The 21,725-nt window shown below is 36.0% G+C and overlaps 4 protein-coding genes across 5 annotated transcripts in view; 2 read left to right on the top strand and 2 right to left on the bottom strand.

The window, feature by feature from the left end:
- LOC139147359 (dual specificity protein phosphatase 22-B-like) overlaps positions 1–5,625 on the bottom strand; it is an 89,149-nt gene extending 83,524 nt beyond the window's left edge. Inside the window, exon 1 of the mRNA XM_070718418.1 lies at positions 5,486–5,625. Coding sequence (XP_070574519.1) covers positions 5,486–5,503 — 18 coding nt within the window. The 5' untranslated portion in view covers positions 5,504–5,625. The remainder of the gene's footprint in view (positions 1–5,485) is intronic.
- LOC139147353 (probable tubulin polyglutamylase TTLL9) overlaps positions 1–14,860 on the top strand; it is a 23,867-nt gene extending 9,007 nt beyond the window's left edge. For both annotated transcript variants that reach the window (XM_070718413.1, XM_070718412.1), the window contains exons 7-13: positions 1,599–1,736; positions 5,529–5,616; positions 6,723–6,844; positions 9,137–9,270; positions 9,822–9,935; positions 11,111–11,235; positions 12,451–14,860. In XM_070718413.1, the coding sequence (XP_070574514.1) occupies positions 1,599–1,736; positions 5,529–5,616; positions 6,723–6,844; positions 9,137–9,270; positions 9,822–9,935; positions 11,111–11,235; positions 12,451–12,521 (792 nt within the window). In that variant the 3' untranslated portion in view covers positions 12,522–14,860. The remainder of the gene's footprint in view (positions 1–1,598; positions 1,737–5,528; positions 5,617–6,722; positions 6,845–9,136; positions 9,271–9,821; positions 9,936–11,110; positions 11,236–12,450) is intronic.
- On the bottom strand, positions 14,827–20,155 carry LOC139147360 (p53 and DNA damage-regulated protein 1-like). Its single transcript, XM_070718419.1, has 5 exons — positions 19,940–20,155; positions 19,289–19,370; positions 17,609–17,686; positions 16,419–16,499; positions 14,827–15,415 (listed from the first exon to the last, which is right to left on the bottom strand). Exons 1-5 carry the CDS (start codon positions 20,036–20,038, stop codon positions 15,345–15,347), a joined length of 411 nt encoding a protein of 136 aa, XP_070574520.1. The 5' UTR covers positions 20,039–20,155; the 3' UTR covers positions 14,827–15,344.
- LOC139147352 (FACT complex subunit SPT16-like) overlaps positions 20,154–21,725 on the top strand; it is a 19,388-nt gene continuing 17,816 nt past the window's right edge. The window contains exon 1 of the mRNA XM_070718411.1: positions 20,154–20,304. Within this exon, the coding sequence (XP_070574512.1) occupies positions 20,236–20,304 (69 nt within the window). The 5' untranslated portion in view covers positions 20,154–20,235. The remainder of the gene's footprint in view (positions 20,305–21,725) is intronic.

Here is a 21,725-nt window from a genome sequence, read left to right as displayed (position 1 = left end):
ACACCACCCTTCCTGTTACTGTAACATATGTCCAGTCAATCCTGAACAAACAAAAGAGTGAACCTCACTTCTGTGGTCAAAGTTTGATAGAAATGACAACCAATTTGTGAACATTCACAAATAATGGTGATCTGAAACGTGTTGGAAATCAAGGGAAAAAAATTGAAGATAGGCACTTAGATTTGTAACACAGTTTGCAGGTTTTACAGGGGAAAAAATGAGAGATTTGTATTTAACTTTGGGAATGTCGGTACCTTGAACTATGACACAGAATCCGGTCTCTTTATTTCAAACTATATCTGAGTCAGATCCCAGGGCTGTGAAAAATCAGCTTCACATCGCATCAAACAACAATTTCCTGTCGGGGTCATGTTGGATGTAAACTTTTATTTATGACAGAAATTGGAGGTTGCTATCACACGATCGCACAATGTGAAAGATGATAACAGCCGATGTTGCCAAAGGGGAGGGATTTCATCGAGAGCTGTAATGGCAGCATATGGTGTCATTGGTGTCCAGTTTCTTATGGGAAAATATGCTAGATCATGAGAATGTCTATTCCACTATTCCATTCATTTCATGCTGATGACATTTTAGAAGCTATGCCTTGGCTGTGAGGGTGAATATTTTGAGATCAAATTTGTGTGTGAATGTTGACAACATGCTAATCAACAAATTCTCACCAAATTGCAAGGTTACATTCTTGATATTTTCTGAATCGTTTTTTGACAAAAACTAACCAGACTGTATCTCAAAAATAACTTTATCAATACCTGTTCAAAAGGTGGGATATTGGTGACAGTGTTGGCATAAAATTTTGTCAGACATTAAGAAAAAGACAGCAGTTCAAAATGCCACTTTGCCAGACTTATCTTAATCATCAACCAAGAGAAACTGTCCATCACACAAATATCGGTTGAAGTGGATGTAAGATTTGATGGCAAACATTTTCTAAGATGTCTGTGTAATACTCCAAATTTACAGTTATTTTTCCTTTGCTTCTTCATGGAATGTAAATGTTGAGTTTGCCAGTTCAGTTTGCCTGTTTCCCTGTCTTTCTTCCTCTCTTTCCCAAGGATGGCACCAGTCTCCTTTCACACTAACATGTTTTAGAAAAAACCCGTTGTTGCACACAGGTGACAGAACTTGCAAAACATGGAGTTTATAATTTCTATAGGTGTTCTTGATGTAGACCAAAGTCCAGTATACACCTATATATTATCAACTCTCCTGATGAAAATGTCATTGAAAAAATGATTTCTGCTAATTATTACATTCCATTTGGTCAAAACGTATTCCATAAGTGAAGAGTAGATCAATAATTACTATTTATTTCCCGACACACTTCAGTATATCAGGGGGAGTTTTGACTGAGGTTTATACACAGAAATACTTCTTAATCAAAACTCTCTGGATTTGTTTAGTCATGAATGCAGAAATAAATAATATATTCATCATTAAACCAAACGAAACAACAGAAAGAAAGTCCCACTTCTGATTCAAACACAATAACCGTGGATATCAAACATGTCGTTGTCTAAATCTCCAAATTATTTGTATTCTTTCTGTGCTGGTATTTCCTTGCTTGGCATTGATAGAATGATACATACAGAAGGGATGACAGGCAGGAAGAGAAAGAAGCTCCGGAGACATACATTGTGTCAAGATACATTGACAGACCTTACGTTATTGGAGGAAAGAAGTTTGACCTGAGAGTGTATGTCCTTGTCAATTCAGTAAGTAGCTGATCAGGGATCACTGATAGAATTTGTCACCTTTCCTGTTGTCTCTTCCAGGAGTTCAGCAATGGGAATACTTTAAGTACCGGTGGTGCCAGGGAGGAGGGGGAGGGGGTATTTCATGCTACACGTGTACAAAAGGAAGTCACAGTTATGGGGATGGGGATGCAGTGATTTTTGAGGGGATTTTTTTACAATGATCTTTAGCTACATGGTTAAATGTACTGCAGATATCATGCATTCCCCCCTCATTGTGTGTATTTGTAAGGTTGCTGTTAGTTTTTGCTAGGTACGTGATTTGGAAAACAAGTACCATTTTCTTTCTCTCCCAATAGCAATTCTTTTCATGATTGGGAAACCTTTGGTTCAATTTACTCAGGTACCGCCCTTGACAAAAAAAGTTTGTTGCCACTTCTTGTTTCTAGAATCAAGGCGGTGATGAGAATGATATTGTCAAACTTTCAGATGCATAAGATCTATCAAGAGAAACAGTTTGCTTATGCACTGTAACTGAAACACAAACTTTACAAAAATTTATTAAAATTTTCAATGTTATGCCACTTTGCAGATCTATACCACAGACCTGATGAATTGTACATTGTGGGTGGGCAGTGATGAAGTCACATATCACATTGCACTTCTCTCTATAAACAATCTAAACTTTAGATATAAAATTCAATGTCATAGAGTTAAAACAATGGGATTGAAAGGTGACAGCTGGATATATAAAGTCATTTTATCTTCAAAATTGCTGACGCCATCCACATTTTTAATGTGTGACAATTATAAAGAAAGCCAGGTACATGTAAATAATCTTTCTCTCTATGCTTGCGGATGTTTTATTGAGAAAAGAAGGCATTTTCCCAAGTTTTGATGTTTTGCTGGTACATGTATGATGGCTAAATGCTTTACACATTTAGAGGAAAAATGAATGATTGTCATCCTTCTCGCAACACTCCCACCCCCTCCCATTTGAAAATATATTAGTCTGCACACACCATTGAAAACAATAGGTATGGGTCAAACCATAATAGAAAAAGGGTTGCATTTAACCTCATCAAAACCAAAGTACTGAGTTAGGTTTCTGCAATGACATAAACATATGAAGCAGTTTTTCAGTTGTCCTTGTTCAGAATTTTTGAAATGTAAACTTTGTGCTGAAGTCAAATTTATACAAAAACTCATAAAAAATTTGGAGAGTTTTTTTTTACCAATGAACTAAATCCATTACAAGTTGTGAGCTAGACTGTAAAATACTTGTCCCATTAGTGACCCATCAATAAATTTCATCTGTGCTTGTTTTGTTAAGTTACATTGTGTAGGGTTTATATAGACTGTTGGGCGGAACTTGTGCCATTACTAGTAAATGGGTACAAAGTACAGTAAACAGAATGTTGCATGTTTGGAGACCCTATAGTATTCAAATGCTCATGTACACGATTAAATCATACGTTAGCGGTATTTTGGTATTGTTTGGGACAATTTCAATACAATGAAAAGACCATTGCCCTTCAAAATTGCTCTTCATTATAATTTTCAAATATAACTGTAAGTGACATGGTGAATGATTGAGATTGAGTAGGTTTCAAAGTGCAGGTTTGTTTGTTTATTTATTGTCTGTCTCCAGTATATCACTGGGAATTGAGGTTGGGGTTAGCGTCCTAATAAATTCTGAGGGTTTAAGCATGCTGTTGTTCCTCATTTTTGTTGTCCAGTGTTTAATTTGGATAACCTACTTTTTCAATTCAAACAGCTGAATTTGTAGATATCGGATCAGTTCACCAAATCAAGTAATTGAATCTGTTCTACATAAAAACTCCACATGGTGGCCTGGTGTATTGTATGATAATTATGCCACTTGTACCCAGCAAGTAGTAATTGGCAATGACCTTCAGATAACCATTGGATGAGGTCAATATCTCTGTTGGAGTTTTCCTTGATGGCATGTCTTTCAGAAACTGGCAATCAATAGGGTGTAAATCCTTTGTTTTGTAATCTAAACCCCCAATTTTTATTCCACTCATTACTCAATGCCTGAAATTTTAGAAATAATCATGGTGTATGACTGAATGTTATAATGCCATGTTTGGTGGCATGTGTTACTGCACAGTTTGTGTTCTGAGCTAATTTCTAATTTCGAACATGTTTACTTTCACCTTTTGTTTTTGTCCACCAAGCTGTTTATCAGTGAGAAACATAACTACCAGTAAAGTAATTTCATAGAGCTATATAAAGTTTTTAAATTTTATAGGTCGCCCCAATTTTTTTACATCCATGGAGTAAACATACAACACAATGTTCAATAGCGTTTCTAATTTTTAGATAATAATGTTATTCAGTGCAATACGTTACCCTGTACATGTGCATATCATGCAAGTTTTCACACAGTGATCATTGTGACAAGAATCAAGGTCGTCTTTTGATCTGAAACACCAATTTCAAAACCAAAATACTAAGATGAACCACTAAATTCAACCAGACCTCAAGTAGATTGAGAACTTTTGAAGAAAATAACAGCCGATGTATCACAAAGAAGCCTGTGTTTACCACTGCTCCAGTACCGCAGTGCCAGTATGTACATTAACATGTGAATGTATTGAGAATCATTTCTTATAACAAACTCCTTCACTTCTGATATTTATTTGCATGAATATTTTTTGCAATGTTAAATATTTATTCACATTTTTAGCGTATTTGTGAACTTCCCTGTCATTCCAATGTAAGTCACTATTCATTGCAGCATTTCCTCATCATCTTTTGAAATCCTGACTAAAAAATAATATCGTGTACACTTTTTACCAACATGAATAATATCCCAGGATGCCACATCTCTCCTGATAAATGTATTTGTCCAAGTGTGACCCATTTAAATGCAGGGAACATTTGCAAGGGTGCAAGTCAGTGAAGAAATGCATTTGATTAGGATTTCCCAGCTCTATGAATGAGGAAGTCTCTGTGTATATGTTTGTATTGTATTACAATAGAATTGACGCAGTGGTCCACTCTGGGCGACCCTTGAAGGAAAAAAGCTCATTTGAATGTCCCCAGTATTGTTCAGAGGAGGAAAAAGGATGTCTGTTAACACTTCACTGAATGGTTCCTCAGTGATCTTTGACATCTCAAGACATATTGCCACTAGCTATGTCTTTCAAACAGCTGTTTATTTTTTGCTTGCTTCTTTTTTGTTTTTTTGTGGGTTTTTTTAGACGTTTTTCACATTCACTCAATGGGCATGAGGAAGAAGGAATGAAAAAATATTTCCCTCTCCCATTTATGCACATGAATAACAATGAGACAAATGATCCAGGGAAATCCAGAGATTCTGTAGGGGCAACTTGAAGTTCCGGGAAAACTACTACAAAGTGGACAGAACAGCACAGATAAATGTTAAAAACCACCCTAATACCTAACATTTAGGTCAATAGTGAGGATTTTTTTTAAAGTTTGAAATAAATTAATTCTTTAGTTTTTAGTTTTTACATCTTGAATGTACATTTGAATACTTGACCATACCATTTTGAAAGTTGATTAACAAGTTCTGAAGCTGTCTGTAAACATATCTATTTTTAAGACTTATTATGCCTGTTTTTTTCCATTTGGTTTTTTCATATAATTATGTTGGTTTATTTACAGCAGAAACAAACTTTCAATCATTAAAAATTTTGGTCAGGCAATTTTAAATATATTTCTGGAAAGTAAATTCCAGTGACTTTATGTATTTCCTGAAAATAGTCAGCATGGCTTACCTTTTCTACAGATTTCATGTTTTCTTCTTTTTTTCCCTGACAGTATATCCCACTCAAGGCATGGCTTTACAGGAGTGGATTTGCCAGGTTTTCCAATACCCGCTTTTCTCTGGATTCCATTGATGACACATGTATCCTCTAGCTACTACTGGGTGATATTCCATGGTAACAAAATATATTGTTCTCAGTCAAGCACACTATCATGCAATCCAGGTATTTTTCAGACTCCCGAAAAAATGTTAAAATTATCGGAAAATCCTGATGTTTTGTTAGATCCCTCCCTAGAGATGGTGTGTCTCGGTATGTTTTGTGATCAGGAAGTGACAAGTTGTCTTAAATCGTATCGGTATCATGTGATGAAAAGTAAAAGTGTACACAGTCAGGCAAATCAAAACTAACGCTACCAAACTACTCTCTTATTTTTCACAAATCCAATATTAGTTTTCAAAAAGATTTCAAAAGACAAGTATCATATTCATTACATCACCATTCCTCACAGAAGAGACAAAACACTGCAGGAAGAGTGAAAATATATAAAGAGGATAAAATGAAAGAGACAGTTTTTTAATTTTTTGATCCAAGTCATCAAATTGTAGTTTAAGAGCTGTTTGGTGAGCTTAAACTTGATTATCAAAACTTTCACATATGATTCATTCTTCCATCTCAATGAAATAATCCATCTAGTTGAACTGAACATTTTACATAAGCTCTGACATTTAATGCACAGTTTTCATATTGTAGTCTGATATTGACATTGTCGAGATTTTCACAAAAAAGACAAGTACATTTGTAGTCAATTATTAATATCATGGGTGCTGAAGCAAGCCTGTAGTATGGATATTTATGGGTGTGATTTTTACACAATAAAATTTTAAAAGAGTTCTTCCAGTGAAACTGACCAATTTCCTTCCTGCTAAAAGACATTGCTATAGTTGGTCAATATTCACTTCTGTATCAGACAAAAAGGATATTTATGTTATCATTTATGGTTATTTTAGCTCTGTTGCCCTACCTTTCCTTGCAAGGGAAATAACACCTTGCGTACAGTGCATCAGTACCAGGTGTCAGAATCCATGCAGGATTTCCTGTGAAGATGCTATATTTGCCAGGCTTTAGAAACAAGGAACAAGGAAAGAAATGCGATGAGACTGGATTGGCTTGGAGGGGTTGGGGAGAGGGGGCATGGAGGGGAGGAGGAAAATGACATTGTATTGTGTCCTTGACTGTATTTAACCAGATGTTCATTTGACAAATGTAGCGGTGCAGAAGACGGCTCCGGACTACGACCCAGAGAAGGGCTGCAAGTGGTCCCTGCAGCAGTTTAGACAATATCTGATTGCCAAGCATGGCATTGAAAATGTAAGTTTCAATCATTTGTTTTGGGTTTGGCTGCTTGAATAAGGCTTTAAATAACCCACCTGATCATGAACTTTCTGTGTGAATGTTGCATTTTGCTGTCTCTCTATTGCAGGAATTTGAAACTAGTGTTATAATTTCTAGCAAAAAGTACGTGGACAAATTTTTGGAATCAGAATGAATCGAGAAGCCAGTTCAATTTCTACCAGATGTCCTGCCTGTATGAACACAAAACTATTTTCATCCTGTAAAAGATATCAAGCACAGGTTAAGTTTCAGATAGAAGATTAACTTACAGAATCAAAAATTGAAAAAAGTAAAACTTCCTCGATCTCCTTCCTTTATCTACTTTAAATGATTTCCAGGTCAGTATTATTGAACTTTTTTAAACTTAGAAACATTCAATAGCATGGTAGTTCTTGCAATGGAAAAGCAGAACAAGTCAGATCTCTTTAAAAAAACTGTCAAATTTATCACATGAGAAGCAGACACCTGGGAAAAACTTTAAAAATTAATGAGATTGTAATGCCATTGTGTAAACTGTTCAGGACGTCTGGGCCCATCCATGTACACAAACAAGGCTTGGAGAAAATTCTTCTCATCCTTGGGCTGGTATTGACAGCCATCTGACTGAAACTAAAATCCAAATAAGGAAAATCTCCCCCAAAGAGGCTATGATTTCTCACCGAGGTTTAAAGTTCTGCCCATAATGGTAGCTTGCCAGAAATCCTACTATTTTGTTTCAGGTCTCAGCATGAATCTGACATTAGTGTCATATGTATTCTATTAAAAATTAATCATAGCTGTGTTTTAGTATGGTGGTAACACCCAAGCGCTTTATGTTTACTCTGTCAAGCAAAAATTATAATAATAATAATATTAGGGTTATCCATGACAAAGCAAAATTTTGCCAGGGTAGTGTTTGTTGTGGTGTTCTTTGCTGCTAAGTTTCACTGTCTGATACTATTAGATTCATAACAATGTGAGTCACTCAACTATTATTGTGGTATACATGACTTTAAAAAAAATCACAATTTTGTTTTCTAAGAGATCGTCTTTCCCACAAGGGCTGTTTATTTTTATTTAACTATGTTATTTACAAGGAGTATTCTCCTGGAAAATCCTTGAATTTTAATCCCTCCTGGAAAGTCTGAAAAATTCCTTTCAAATGAAAATGGAAAACTGATAATCCAGCGTCAATTTTCAAAAATGACCACATTAGTCATGATATCATAACAGTATGTAAAATGGTATATAAAAATGATATATTGTAAAAAATGATATTTTGAAAATGGTATTTTGGACCTCAGAAGTCCTTGAAAGTTGCTGAAAAAGTCTTTGAATATTGCACGACTTTGAGTGTATAGACCATGGATTTACATTTTTATATATTTTCTTCATTTATTGTTTACCATTTTGTACTCAGACAAAAAGGGGTCGGGATCACATTCATGAGTGTTTTTGCTGATCAATAGGCCCTCTGATGTGCCACTGACCCTAGAAACTTCTATCTGGCTCTAGACAAATTTACCTTTTATACACACTCGCTTGGGTGATGGCAAAGAAATGTCCAAAAAAAAATCCCAATTTTACCCCCAGTTTGTGAGTTTTAGGGCAAGCTGATGTGAAAACATCTTTACAATTGCTGAGGCTATATGTATATAGAGATACTGTGTGTAAAAATCTACTTTCCATTGACCAAGTGGCTTTTCAAAGTTTAAGTTACAGATTTCAATTTGATCTGCCCCTTCCTGTAGTCATTTTAAAACCGTTTTTTTTCCTGTTTCAACTACTGTGAAACAAGTTCAGTTAGACCTGAGGATCTGTTCATGATTTCACATTGAAAGTAACTGGGGTAGACTTTTCGGAAAGATTTTGAGGAATTATTTCATGACGAGGGCTTTCAACCCAATCTTGAAAGTATTTAGTGTTTACTCTTGAACCTGTAGTGAGGAACCTGAAGTGAAAATGCACATACAAGGAAGAATTGGGTGTAGCGATTTCATCCAGGCACTCTGTGTATCAGCTGGACGTTTGCAAAGAGAACAATAGAATTTTTGCCATTGTAATGGTTACTTTGTTTTCTATTGCTCAAAGTGGTGTGCGTTCTTGTTACATGTACTTCAAATATCTGAACCTGGGTCCCCATTGTCCCATATCAGCACAGTATTTTCTATTCATTCATAGGCATTTCTGCTGTAAGTGCAAAGAGCCACACCAGAACTGGTTTTAGTTAAACTCCAAATCACTGTTTGTTTTTACTTACTATGTGTTTTCCCATCCCTGTCCGTTCAGGTATCAAACATGTTTCGGCTGATGGATGACATCTTCATCAAAAGCCTCCATAGTGTACAGAAAATCATGATCAACGACAAACACTGCTTTGAACTCTATGGATATGACATACTCATAGATGTTGAACTCAAACCGTAAGTGTAGTTCATACAATTAATGCTGCTCTCAGATCCTCTACTTTTCAGCATATCTCATCTTAAAGCAGTTTTCTTTGATTCATATTACGACTCACTATTTATGTGAATTTTATTTTCAAAGTTAGTTATGATAATCAATTTGTTTGTGCTTTGGTATGATTACAATTTCTTCATTAAAAGTAGTGAAAATATTCAGAATATGAACTGATGATGTAGTAACTCTATGAAAGTGCATTTCTTTTAATGTTTTGATTCATTGGTTAGCATTTTCGACTTTACATTTTTGTATGTTGCACTTAGACTGCAGTCCAGAAAGGAGTTTTGCAGAGCAGCTGATATCAATAACAAACAAAAGAACTGTACAATCAGTAGAGTGGTGGCGCTATGATGGCCCGGATGTACCCAGCACTTCCGGAATTTATGTGATATCATTGACCACACTTAAAAATGAATGAACATGCTGAAAACACATACTAAAAGAGAAAATCCTGTATGATTATTTGTGTTGATTAAACAAATTAACTTTCTTATTTCACTGGTTTTATCAGGTGGTTGATTGAAGTAAATGCCTCGCCGTCGCTAACTGCCAGCAATGATGAAGACTACAATCTAAAAGTTGGTCTCTTGGAAGATGTGCTTCACGTCTTAGATTTAGAAAACAAGTGAGTTGCCACAGTTTTCATCCAATGAGCCAGAAATGTATTTCACTGAATGTGTTCGCCTTGAAAGCCTCAGTTTTGTTTGTTTGTTCATTTTATACCTGTTGTTGTACCAGGTTTCCTCTGGGTTTGAGAAATCTTATTCAATGAACAAATCCTGATTTAAATTTAGTATTAAATTTGACAAAACCATTTGGGAATTTTATCCGGGTCAATTTTTCCAATAAAGACAAGTATACTTCTTGTGTGGCTTATAGTTTGTCTTCATTATATGGTTAAATATTGGGTTGACAAATATGTCTACACCTTTTAGTTTCTGGGAGTCAATAATATATTACGTCTAAAAATTTTTATTACACTTTTTTAACATTCACGTCACAGCATAAAATAGTTCCGATGACCATATTCAATGACAGGAGTTTCACAGTGCTAACGCCAAATAAAAAAAATGTTGTGCTGTTCCGATAACCCGACCTACCCTATTTTTTATCTGCTGACCCTTACCTTTTTAGAGCTATGTAGGAAGTAAAAAATAAAAGAAAAACCCCGTAAAATTACGTGTTTGTTACCTGGCATCTGATTTTTGCTTAAACAAGGATGTCTTTTATGTTTTTATTCCTGTTATATGATGATATGTTTTTCTGGAAATGTTGTGGCCAGTGTTTGATCACCCCGAACCCCTGAAAAGTGCATATTTAAATATAAAATATTTTGGAAACAAAATCCCTACTGACCTACCTACCCTATTTTTGAAAACCATGTTATCGGAACAGCACAGTTTATGTTTTTTGGCCTGATGGGATCAGAACAGGTCATTTGGTACTGACATTTCAACAGAAATCGACATTCATCAAAATGTTAATCATGGGTGGATTAAAACCAGTTTCAAAGAACATCACAGCCATATTTTGAGACAAACTTATGTTTTTCTTGCAATTACAATGTACTCCAGTTGTACCGGTAGTATTAGTTTGCGTTTATGTTGGTAACAGTGTCTTTCAACATACACTTTACCACTAGCCCAGTTTCCTTATTATAGCATCAACAAAATTAACCTAATTCAAATAGTACAGAAAAGGTTCAACCTGTATCATAAATGTCCTGTTAACCAGCCAGATTCTTGTGAACAAGTCAGACTGTTGACTCATTTGAGCTGTGTATTGGTGTGTGTCTTTCAGACTTACAGGTAAAGAGAAGAGAATCGGTGGATTTGATCTGATGTGGAATGATGGTCCAGTACAAGTTGATGAAGGAGGTGTAGACTGCATTTCAACACCAACTTACTCTACAAATACATTTCTTGGTAAGTGTCAAGCCCAAAAAAGGCTTTCTTTCCTCCTGCACCAGTCAATCTAGACTAGCTGCATCAGCCTTTTTTTCACATCTGCTGAAAAATATCATTGTGTAAAAGATAACAGTTCACTAGTAGAAAATAGGTGAAAATTTTTGTAGGATTACACAGATGCACTGTACAGTTATTCTGTCATCTTCAAAGCTACATGTCACAATTACCGATGCACTGTACAAGCATAGACCTTCTCACCATAGGGTTTATAACGGAAGTAAATATTCCTGTTTTGTTGTTCGCATATCAGGAGTCTGATCTTGTCAGCTCGAATAAAAGGAAAATAGAGACCATGTCACCACATCAATTTTGCAAGAAAGCTACGATATAAGAAAAAGGTCTATATTGTGTTTTGGCCTCATCAATTTTAGATCATTCTATAATAGCGTTACTGTTTGGAAATGTTAAAGCATAATGAAGATTACTGAATCAATGAAAGAAAATCAGTTGCTATATAGTGCTGCACAGAGGCACCACTATCAAGATACTGAATTTTGAAACAATAGTTTGATGGTTTTTCTTTAAGCTCCCATTTGCCATCATGTATCATGAAGGCTGGATGAAGATGTATAAATGTATTTGTAGATGTATGTTTGTCTCTCTGTCTGTATACATACATGTTCATACATGCACATGTTGTTGATTTTTGTTTGTTATCAATGGGAAGTGTTTTGTTAGCTCTACATCTATATCTGATGTCCCTAGCAGGTAAACATGCATGTTCATACATGCACATGTAGTTGATTTTTGTTTGTTATTAATGAGAAGTGTTCTGGTAACTCTGCATTTTTATCTGATATCCCTGACCAAACCTGTAAATTTTATTTTACGATATCATTGTCAGTGGTATGGACAACTGAACTTCCATCAGACTGGAAAACTTGTTTGTGTAATTTCTCCAGTTTGCTGTTAAACGTCTTTATGGCCAGAAACAAATCTGTAGAAGTAGTCTAGTGTGAACAAATCTCTAGTTTATCAAGTATTGGATTTGCACAGGTCTCATTGTAAGAATGACTTAAGATATTTACAAACAGGGTTTATGACTTTCCACCATTGGACGGTGTAAATGTTATGTAAGCTGAAATAAAAATCAAATTGCGGACTTGATGTATGTGTGCAATGCACCTACACATAAGTAAATTGTTTTTTTGTTTTGTTTTTTTGCATCTCCAGGGTGTGATAATGACCGCAAGAGACAGGTGAAACATCTAATGAAACAACTACAGGCTGCCCGAAAACAGTGACATCATTCATAACTGTAAATCACAACCAATGACAACACTTGTCTCATAGTGTGTTTGGATTCCTAATGCTGCTATTAAAGCTAAAACCAACCAGGCTTTAATGCCATGGGATCTGATTGGATGAGGTTTTACCAACCTGAAAGGTGGATTTGATAACTTAAATGTGACATTTCCTGAAAAAAACACGCACTTTACATTTCATGTTGAGTAACTAGCAGCTGGATTGGTATACATTTTTATGTCCAAGTTAAAAGTGTGTATTGACCCAGTACCCTTGGAGTGAACAAGTTGACCTGTTGCTGTTAAAGCACTGTGATAAAAGTTTGGTTGCAACTCAAGTCTGTGATGAACAGCTGGTGTTCATCAAGAATGGTCATTTAGGATCCATTGTGTACGGTCAGATTTCAAAGAGCTTGGAAATGACATTACTGATGGCAAAGGTCACAATTCATAGCCATGCCAAGACAGATATACAGTTTCCTCATAGCATGTTTAATGTTTCCTGTTAGTATTTAAGTCCAGTGGAGCTGATGTAGAGTTAGTGCCAAGTGGAGAGTGGTTCTGAGAAAGAAGGAAAAAGCTGACAAAACCAAAGTATGGTTGTACTTGCAGTCACTTGCATCAATTCACAGGGTTCAACATCTGTACACTGATCAGATGAACCATCCTTCTCCCAGGGGTGATTTCAGTTCACAATTGCTAGGACACATATTGTAGAAACCATATCCTCTCAGGCCACACTCTATCATTCATGTTCTTTTCCATATGACATGTCAGTGTAGTTGATGCACGCCACAAATTTTTTTTTTTGGATCAAGCAAAAACTGACAACCCTCTGCTACATTTGCATAACCAGTTTTGAGCAAACTGTTACAGTGTGTTTTAAACATATGACAATATTGTAAAATGTTAAGTTTCATTCAAAAGAGTTTTTATTTGCATCAAACAAGCTTAATCAAGTGATGTTCAGCTGCTCAGTACCGTTACATCACATCAATTTCACCTGCACTACATCCATCATCGTGATTGAGTTACACAACCATTGTGCCTCTCTGTCAAAATTCAAGAAACTTATTTTATGCTGACTCTGACACTGTTCGGTTCCGTCACTGACAAATGCTGCAAATGTGGGTGGACTGATTTGACGAGTGAGAATCGCCGTACAGATCTTATACCTGATCTGTGTTTTTCACTGATTCTAAAAGCATACCCCTGATTAATTGAATAACCTCTTCCTGCCATTTCATGTGTAAATTTATTCAGGAATATTTAAAAGAAAATTTTGCAAATGTACATTAATTGTGCAGTATATTTTAGAAATCCGTCCAACTTTTAGGGAATACATATACATATGTGTTTCTTTCCTAAAAGAATTATGGATCTATATTTATGTGAAATTCTGAAGGTACATTGTCATATTTAGCTAGAATTTACATTTCTTAGGTACAATACTTGTGTGTGTGTGATATTGCATGGGTACAATTCTTCTGTGCATGAAAAGTACTATTCGTCATGACGTCAATTGTGTTGTCATGGTAAAGCAGGTCATAGGTCAAAGAATGTGTGTCGTATTTGATTTCTTCCTGGAACAATAGGCAACAACTAGCGAGTACATGTTCACAATCAAAGTATTTTTTTCCCCGTTCATGACCTGTATATCATTTCACTTTTCAAAAAAACCTACCAATGACAAGTCTTGTGCAAATGGAAGGTTATTTTCTCACAGAGAAGAAAAAAATGCATAACCTGTGCATATGTATATCAGTTAGCAGTGGTTATTGGTTGCAGGCTGTATGTGTAATCAAAACAGTCTTGAAATTATCTAGTAGAATAAGAGAGCTTTGGTAAATGTAGATTTCCTTCTGTCTTCGTACTGTGACCCTGCCACCCTATTGTCTCATATGTAGGTCCATCCATCCCATTAATAACATTGGGAATGTACCACAGTCCAGTGGTAAAAAGGGTCAGTGCAAGATCATATTACCGTCCACACTCAGATAAGTTGTGAAAACTTGAATCTTCATATCAAGGTTTTTATTGTACTTAAATTTACAGATTTCCTGATTACCTGTAAAATATCCTTGTAGTATACAAGTGTTTTCACTCCATCCATTGTCAGTGATTGTGTGTTATTTAAATGTTACAAGGGTACATTTTATTCGGATTGAGTGATTTGTATCGTGGAAAATCTACACTATTTACAAACTCAGTTACTCTATAACTGTGTATTTTGAGAAGTTCTTCTGTATCTCATCAGTTTTTCAGTATTTTCCACACACTGTACAAAAATAAAAACCACTACATGTAAAGTTAATAAAAAACATTTTTATTTCTAAAGAGCACTTTAGTTTTGTGTACTCACTTTACGTTAAAATTTTGGTACAGCAGTCGGCAATTCTTATGATAAGTCATGACATGATTAATCTGTGCAGAGATGTTGCCATTTCTGTTCTGATCTTCCACTTTGATTGCCTAATGATATGTTGTATCTGAAAATTGCATCAAATGAGGCATTCCCAGCATACATCAACCAGACTTTTGGCTTGGCATGTTTTTTGCAGTCCATCTCTGTTTATAGGTCTTGGGCACAAGTGCAGAACTCTGGGCCTTTTGTGCTATGTATTTCTGATGACAAAAACCAGCAGTGATCTGAGGGTGCCCTAATATGAACAAATACAAGGATACCCCCTAAGATAATGTTAAATTGTACTACATCTTAGGGCCCAGTATTCTTCAGGATTTGGTCCAGTTCCATAGCTTCCTATCCATTTCAGTGCTCATTTCTGAACCAAGTATCCACTTGTTGGCATCACATTCTGATCATCAATGACGTACTGCATGCAACTCATCCTTTGATAACGCATTCAGGTTGAAGCCTTTAATGTCAGGCCGACCTACGATTAAGTGTCAAACAGTAAATATTGCATTAATATCCTTACGACAACGAATTTTACAAAACAGAAGGGATCAATCTTATTCCCAAAAGACCATACATCATAATGGAGTTTAAAAAATTAGAAATTACTGACTGCCTCTTCACAGTAAAATTTATGACAGAAACCTCTCTTTGTATTTAATAGTACACTTAAATGATTTATATTTGCAGTGATAAAGTTTTTTATCAAATTAATGTAAACTTCCACCTGTGTAAATGTTAAGGGTTGAGGTTGGGGGAAGAACATATGGTAATTCATCAGGACACCGATAGCTTAATTCAGTTGGAATTTTACCCTAGATGCATATCTCTCTTATTATAGAGAGTTATCAACAAACCAGGGTATTTTATAGCAAATATGGGAAAATAAGCATATTTGGCAAAAAAATCAACATTTTCCTGCTGATTATTATTGAATTATGCCAACTTTCACCAAGGAAGTCTTGTATCTGTGGCTAAATACCCATGTACACTGTTGACAACTGCATTATAACATGATAAACATGGATACAAATGTAATTTTTTTTCAAGTGCATTGTTTTCAGAGGAAGATGTGCAAGTTCAGGGGCTTCATCACACTGTCTTATTGGTAGAACATGTTTGTGAGAAGCACATCCATCCACGCTAACAGTCAAACCTCTACCTGACGGTGATGTTAGCTTTAGCTCTATCGCTGTGTCACTACTTGAATAAGCTCCTTATAAGGCAAGGTTCATCAAGCTGGTCAAGTGTAAATGCTTGTCACTGACTTATGTTAGCATGGTGAGCTCCAGTCTTGGAGCATTTAGCAAGACTTCACAAACACCACGGAGACACAAATTTTTAATATGCAAAAGCAAATGAAATTGTTGGATTTTCAGTTGAAGTTCATCAGTTTTACCCTTGACTATTCAGAGTCTGTGTCTTGTCCTTGAACCATGGCTTCAGCCAATGAAATTGCTACAGTCATTCATTTAGCTCACCTTCCATATCATGTAACTTGCTCACTTTGGGTTTTAATCCCTTTCTGATCTTATCAATCTCTGTATCAAGCTCCTTTTGGTCTGGAATGACAATGGAAAACTGACGTGAAATATAGCAATGATATCAAACATATTGGATCTAATTATTTAAAATGTAGTAAACAATACCTGTAGATTGTACATTGGTGAAAACGAGTCTTTCAGTTACCACAATGTTACAGTTGTTGTGCCACTGTTTTACATTAACCAATGATTTCCGAGATTGATTCTGATTCTGATTTAAATATTAACATTATGGTTAGTTTCACCATGAAAATCAGCAAATGCTTCAAAATATGCATGGCAAAGTAATTTGTCAGTTTCTACTATGCAACCCCCCTCTTGTCCAATACAGGTGAGTAGCACTGTAACAACACAAAGGCGTCACTTAGAAATTCTATCCTTTGTATTTGAAATAACTATACTCTAAACCAAAGTTGTTATCAGCGAGAAACCGCATAGTATCCTAGCCACTTACACAAACATGAACGCTATATAGGTATCACAAATTTCCATATCTGGTCGGCAGAGGGCGCTATACCAACCTGAGGTACATGTTGGCAAAGTGCATATGATAACAAAGACTCATGTTTGGAACAACCGATGTTGTACTAAAATGTGCCACTGAGTGATATCACAGGTGGATTTTCCAAATTCAGTTAAAGACCAAAGATTGCATGTTTGTGTTTACTGTAAGAGACCTTTTATTTTGTTGTTTCTGATTTATTTAGGAGATCAATGACCTGATAGGACAGTTGGTTTGACAAAAATATCGCATCAACAAGCAAGAAATCCCTACAACAGTTGTATCCAAATTTGAATACCACTGACCTGAGGCTTGCTAATACTATAAACTACTAGCTCAAGCAATGCCTCCACTTCTGATCAAGAAGTATGGACTTGTGTGTATATCAATGACATCCTTTTTGAAGTACAAAAATAACATATTTCAAAACCCCAGAGTACAAAAATAGCATATTTTACCATTGTTGATATGCTGAAAAGATATAGCTTCTAAACACACAAATAAAAATATATAACAAAGAAACAATAGAGTAGGCATCACACATATACACTGTTCAAATAAATATCCAATGCCGAAGTATTCTAAAGCTGATGCGGTTGGAAATAATCATGTGAACAGAACTCACCCTTTTCAAGAAGATTTTTGGCATCTGCTCTTGGTATTTTCAAAAACATATTACCAAAGCAAACCCATGTCTTGTCAGCTGTGAGGAAAGGAACGAATATCAATATTTATAATGACAGAGTAAGACTATATGTAAACCTAATGAATAACAGCTAGACATAAGGCCAAAAAAATTTGTTTCTGGTCACCTCACGTGTCATTTCAGAACCTGTGCGTCATGTCTTTTTTGGTGGGTTACATACTCATCAATACAGCTATCCTTGATATCCCTGTTTGCATGTCCAAAAATGCTAAAAAGAAAACAGAATATTTATGCAGCGAGTGATAACTGTTGCATCAATAGTGCCAAACCAGCATTGTTAGGTGCTGAATGTCAAGGACAAGAAACAATTTTTTTTTACCTAACGAAGTGCAAACAAATTTCATGCATTGTTGATACAGTGACCAAGTTCAGAGCAGTAATGTATATTTGTACACTTCATAATTCGATTTATTCTAAAGACTGAGATATTTTGCAAACAGGCACTCAAGTTGTACTCACACATATGTTGCCCGTTTTCTACAACACTAGCAAACTAAGACCTACAACAGTATTTTAGTTAAGGGTTGTAAGCAAGGTAAATCCCCTTGGTATATAAATGCAATCAGATTAGGGGACAGCAAAAATGTTACAAAGGTTCCCAAATCATTTGGCAGTGTTCCCAAACCTTAGCAAAAACAGTGTGACTGTGTCAGTCACAATGCAAACTAATTCAGTGCAAAGTTAACTTGGTGAGCAAATGTTTTCATAACGATCATCCTGCAAGTTAGCTGCAAACTTGTAGCTCTACGGTGAGGCGGTAGATGAGTTTTGCTTTTTGCCACCTCACTCACCAGTAGAGCTACAATGTCAAAGTCCCCATAGAGATCAAAATAAGCGCCCCGCACATGGTGCGGCATTTTGGTGTGAAATCCCACATATTTACTGCATTTCAATCTGACTAAAATCCAGCTGTAGTGATGTGCTTGGTATATTCGCCCTTACCGTTGTTGTCGTTTACTTCTGCATAACCTCTCAAGTGAGGCGAGGCCACGCGGAAGTAAACGACTGTAACGGTAAGGGCGAAAATACCGAGCACATCACTACATCTGGATTTTAATCAGATTGACTACATTTGGTCATACCGACTTATAACTACTGAAGACTAAACACGATACTATACTAACCTTGTCTTTTATGGGGTTTGGTATTTGTTCAAACACGTTGATCACCTTCCAAAACATTGAGCGTGGGGCATCTTTGTTTCTGGGAGCCGCCATTACCAGAAGTTGGTCATGGCAGCTCCCAGAAATGTTTTCGGAAGGCAATTGACGTGTTTGAAAAATACCTAACCCCATAAACGACAAGGTTAGTGTAGTATAGTGTTTAGTCTTCAGTAGTGATTAATTAGTACGACCAAATGCAGTAAATATGTGAGATTTCACACCGAAATGCCTACCACGTACGGTGTGCTTATTTTGAACTCTACAGCCTCAGGGCCTTCCGCATTGTAGCTCTACTTGTGAGCGAGGTCGCAAAAACCAAAACTCAACAATCGCCTCACCGTAGAGCTACAAGTTTGCAGCTACCTGCAAGTTTGATTTCGGTGATTGATTAACAGGACATCTCGCATAATTATATTTATGTGGTCCTAATACCTACCTTTGCCTGGCGTTGGCTGAACTTTGCCAAGAGCACGAATAGCTTCTCGATTCTTGTTTCTTTTTCTATCTAAATCGACAACCTGTGTCGTAAACGAAAAAGTGAACTAATCATGATACCGTTAACATCTATAAACATTGTAAAACTATAATTTTTCACTCTGCTATGGTAAGCTCTGCAATGATCATGATATAAGTTTTCCTACTTTAATATGACAAGTGGCAAGCAATCAGAACAACAGACCAAAAAAGAGGTCAAGTCCCTTCACACACAAACACTCGTTTTGTTTACTTTATTTTCGAGTGTCTAACAGTAAGAGTAATTCTTCATTATCCATGGTTATGGTAATGGAACCCTGGTAATGCCATGATTGTAATCCTAAAGCAGACACCCTACATTACTTTTAGCCTACTGACTCAGCAGTCTTAAATGTACACCTGCAACGTTCAATCGCCTGAAAAAAAGGCGAACATGGTAAGATTGGAACTCCTGGTAAGGTTGGAACTCCTGGTCATAGTACTCCTGAATATTGGACACACCATGGATGTAAAAAGAGATATCCATGCACTAAAGCCAACGCGTTGATTACATGTAACCACGGAGGGACTGTGATGTTAAACGTTACAATAATTCACGAAGTATTTCACCTACGGTTTGTTTATCCGTCAATATCTCTTCTGCGAGTTCTTCAACTTGTCCTAAATAGTTCAAAACAAATTCTGGTGTCCCATGCTTGGCCTGGGAATCCATAGTTACTTTTCCATTTGCGTAATTGGGTCAATTTTTGCGACAAATATTGCTTATTTCGTAATATGACAAGACTTCCAGTTCGTGTTCACGAACGCTACACGGACATAACCTTTAACCCCAACAGCGCCCTCGGCGAAGACAAAAAGTCAATCAACTCCCGCCATTTTGCTCTGTCGTCGAGACGTTGCGAGTGTGTCATGGCAGGTATTTCTGTCGACAAAGAGGCCTTTTCTAGGCGGATGAAGAAGCTGTATGACTCCTGGAAGGTAAGAAGGAGATGCGTTAATCGCTTTTGGTGATTTAAGGCTACATCACTGGTCTTAACCGCCAATGTTATTATCAACTTTGGCATCACTATCCTTCGACCAAAATGGCTGCGTTTGAGTAGCATGGTGTGCAATATAGAACTCAAAAGCATGTGTTTACATCTCAATGCTTTCAAGTGGGTCCTGTCATTCTCAAGCAATAGCTCTGAGAGACCTCCAATAAACATGAACTTTTTGCAAGGAAGAGACGCAGTAGGACAACGTTTTCTGAAACTGTCCTCTGCACAGGATTCTTGTCCTATATTCTGAGTCAAGAGTGATCATGATAAAGTCACTTCAGTTTGCTTATTTGCATGAAAGTGTGGTATGCAAATTTATAAACTCTAGATCCCCCTACTATTTTGTTTTCCATAAAAACTATCACATTTTCAATAAAAACTATTAGTATCTGTCACTGTTCTAAGCAATGCACCGACAGGTAATTTGCAATAATTTGATGTCGTAAATTTGCATATCAAGGGTCAGGGCAATTATGAAAAAATTCCAGAAGCCTTGATGATATTCTCACATGCATGTATTTCACTTCATTTTATGTAAATGTTTGACATTGTAATACAGTGTTTACCCTTTTTACTGAGCGCTTGTGATTTTATTTTTTTTTACTGAAGCTATTTATTTCAATTTTATATGTATTTACCATATCCTTCATTTCTACGTTATCTACCTCTAGTACGTATTCTCTTTCACTCTATTTGCGATGTAAATTTGTTGTCCGGGCCATGGATTAGATTAGTTGTTGAAGAACTACCTTTTTGGTCCTAACAAGATTGTGTGTGTGTGTAATTTTATTATTAGTAGTATTTTCATTGCTCTGATGCAATTTCAAATATTGTATCTTTATCATTTTGCATTTATTTATTTATTCAGCTTTGACATAAAGTCAGGATGAGTCGCACAGGTGACTAACACCTATACAAAAGCAACCCTCCACAAAAGCACACATTTAACAAGTTACACATACAAAATTAAAAACAGAAAAGACAAACGCAGAATAAAACAATCATAAAAAAATACAAAAAATTTCAAAACAGAACAAAACAAAACAGAGAAATTAACAGAGTCGGCAATTTTTACAGTGGCACTTTCCCACCCAAGTACAAGTGTTATCAGGATAAAAATTATTATTTAACAAACCCGTGTAATGTTTTAATAAAATAGACTTGTATGACCTAACACTTGTTGAAGATTTGCCATGAAAGGGCATAACACTACTCCAGTAAAAAGCTCTGTTTAAAAAACGAGTAACGAAAACATTCAGTTTTAAAAAGTGGCATCTTCATGGAAGTGTCATCAGGAGATTAAATGTGACAAACTGGCTTGCATTTTTTTTCCTTTTCTCATGTAAATAGCATTTGTATCTT

This window comes from Ptychodera flava, chromosome 13, assembly GCF_041260155.1.
Source record: "Ptychodera flava strain L36383 chromosome 13, AS_Pfla_20210202, whole genome shotgun sequence".
NCBI classification, from domain to species: Eukaryota; Metazoa; Hemichordata; class Enteropneusta; family Ptychoderidae; genus Ptychodera; species Ptychodera flava.
This window is presented reverse-complemented; position numbering and strand designations above follow the sequence as displayed.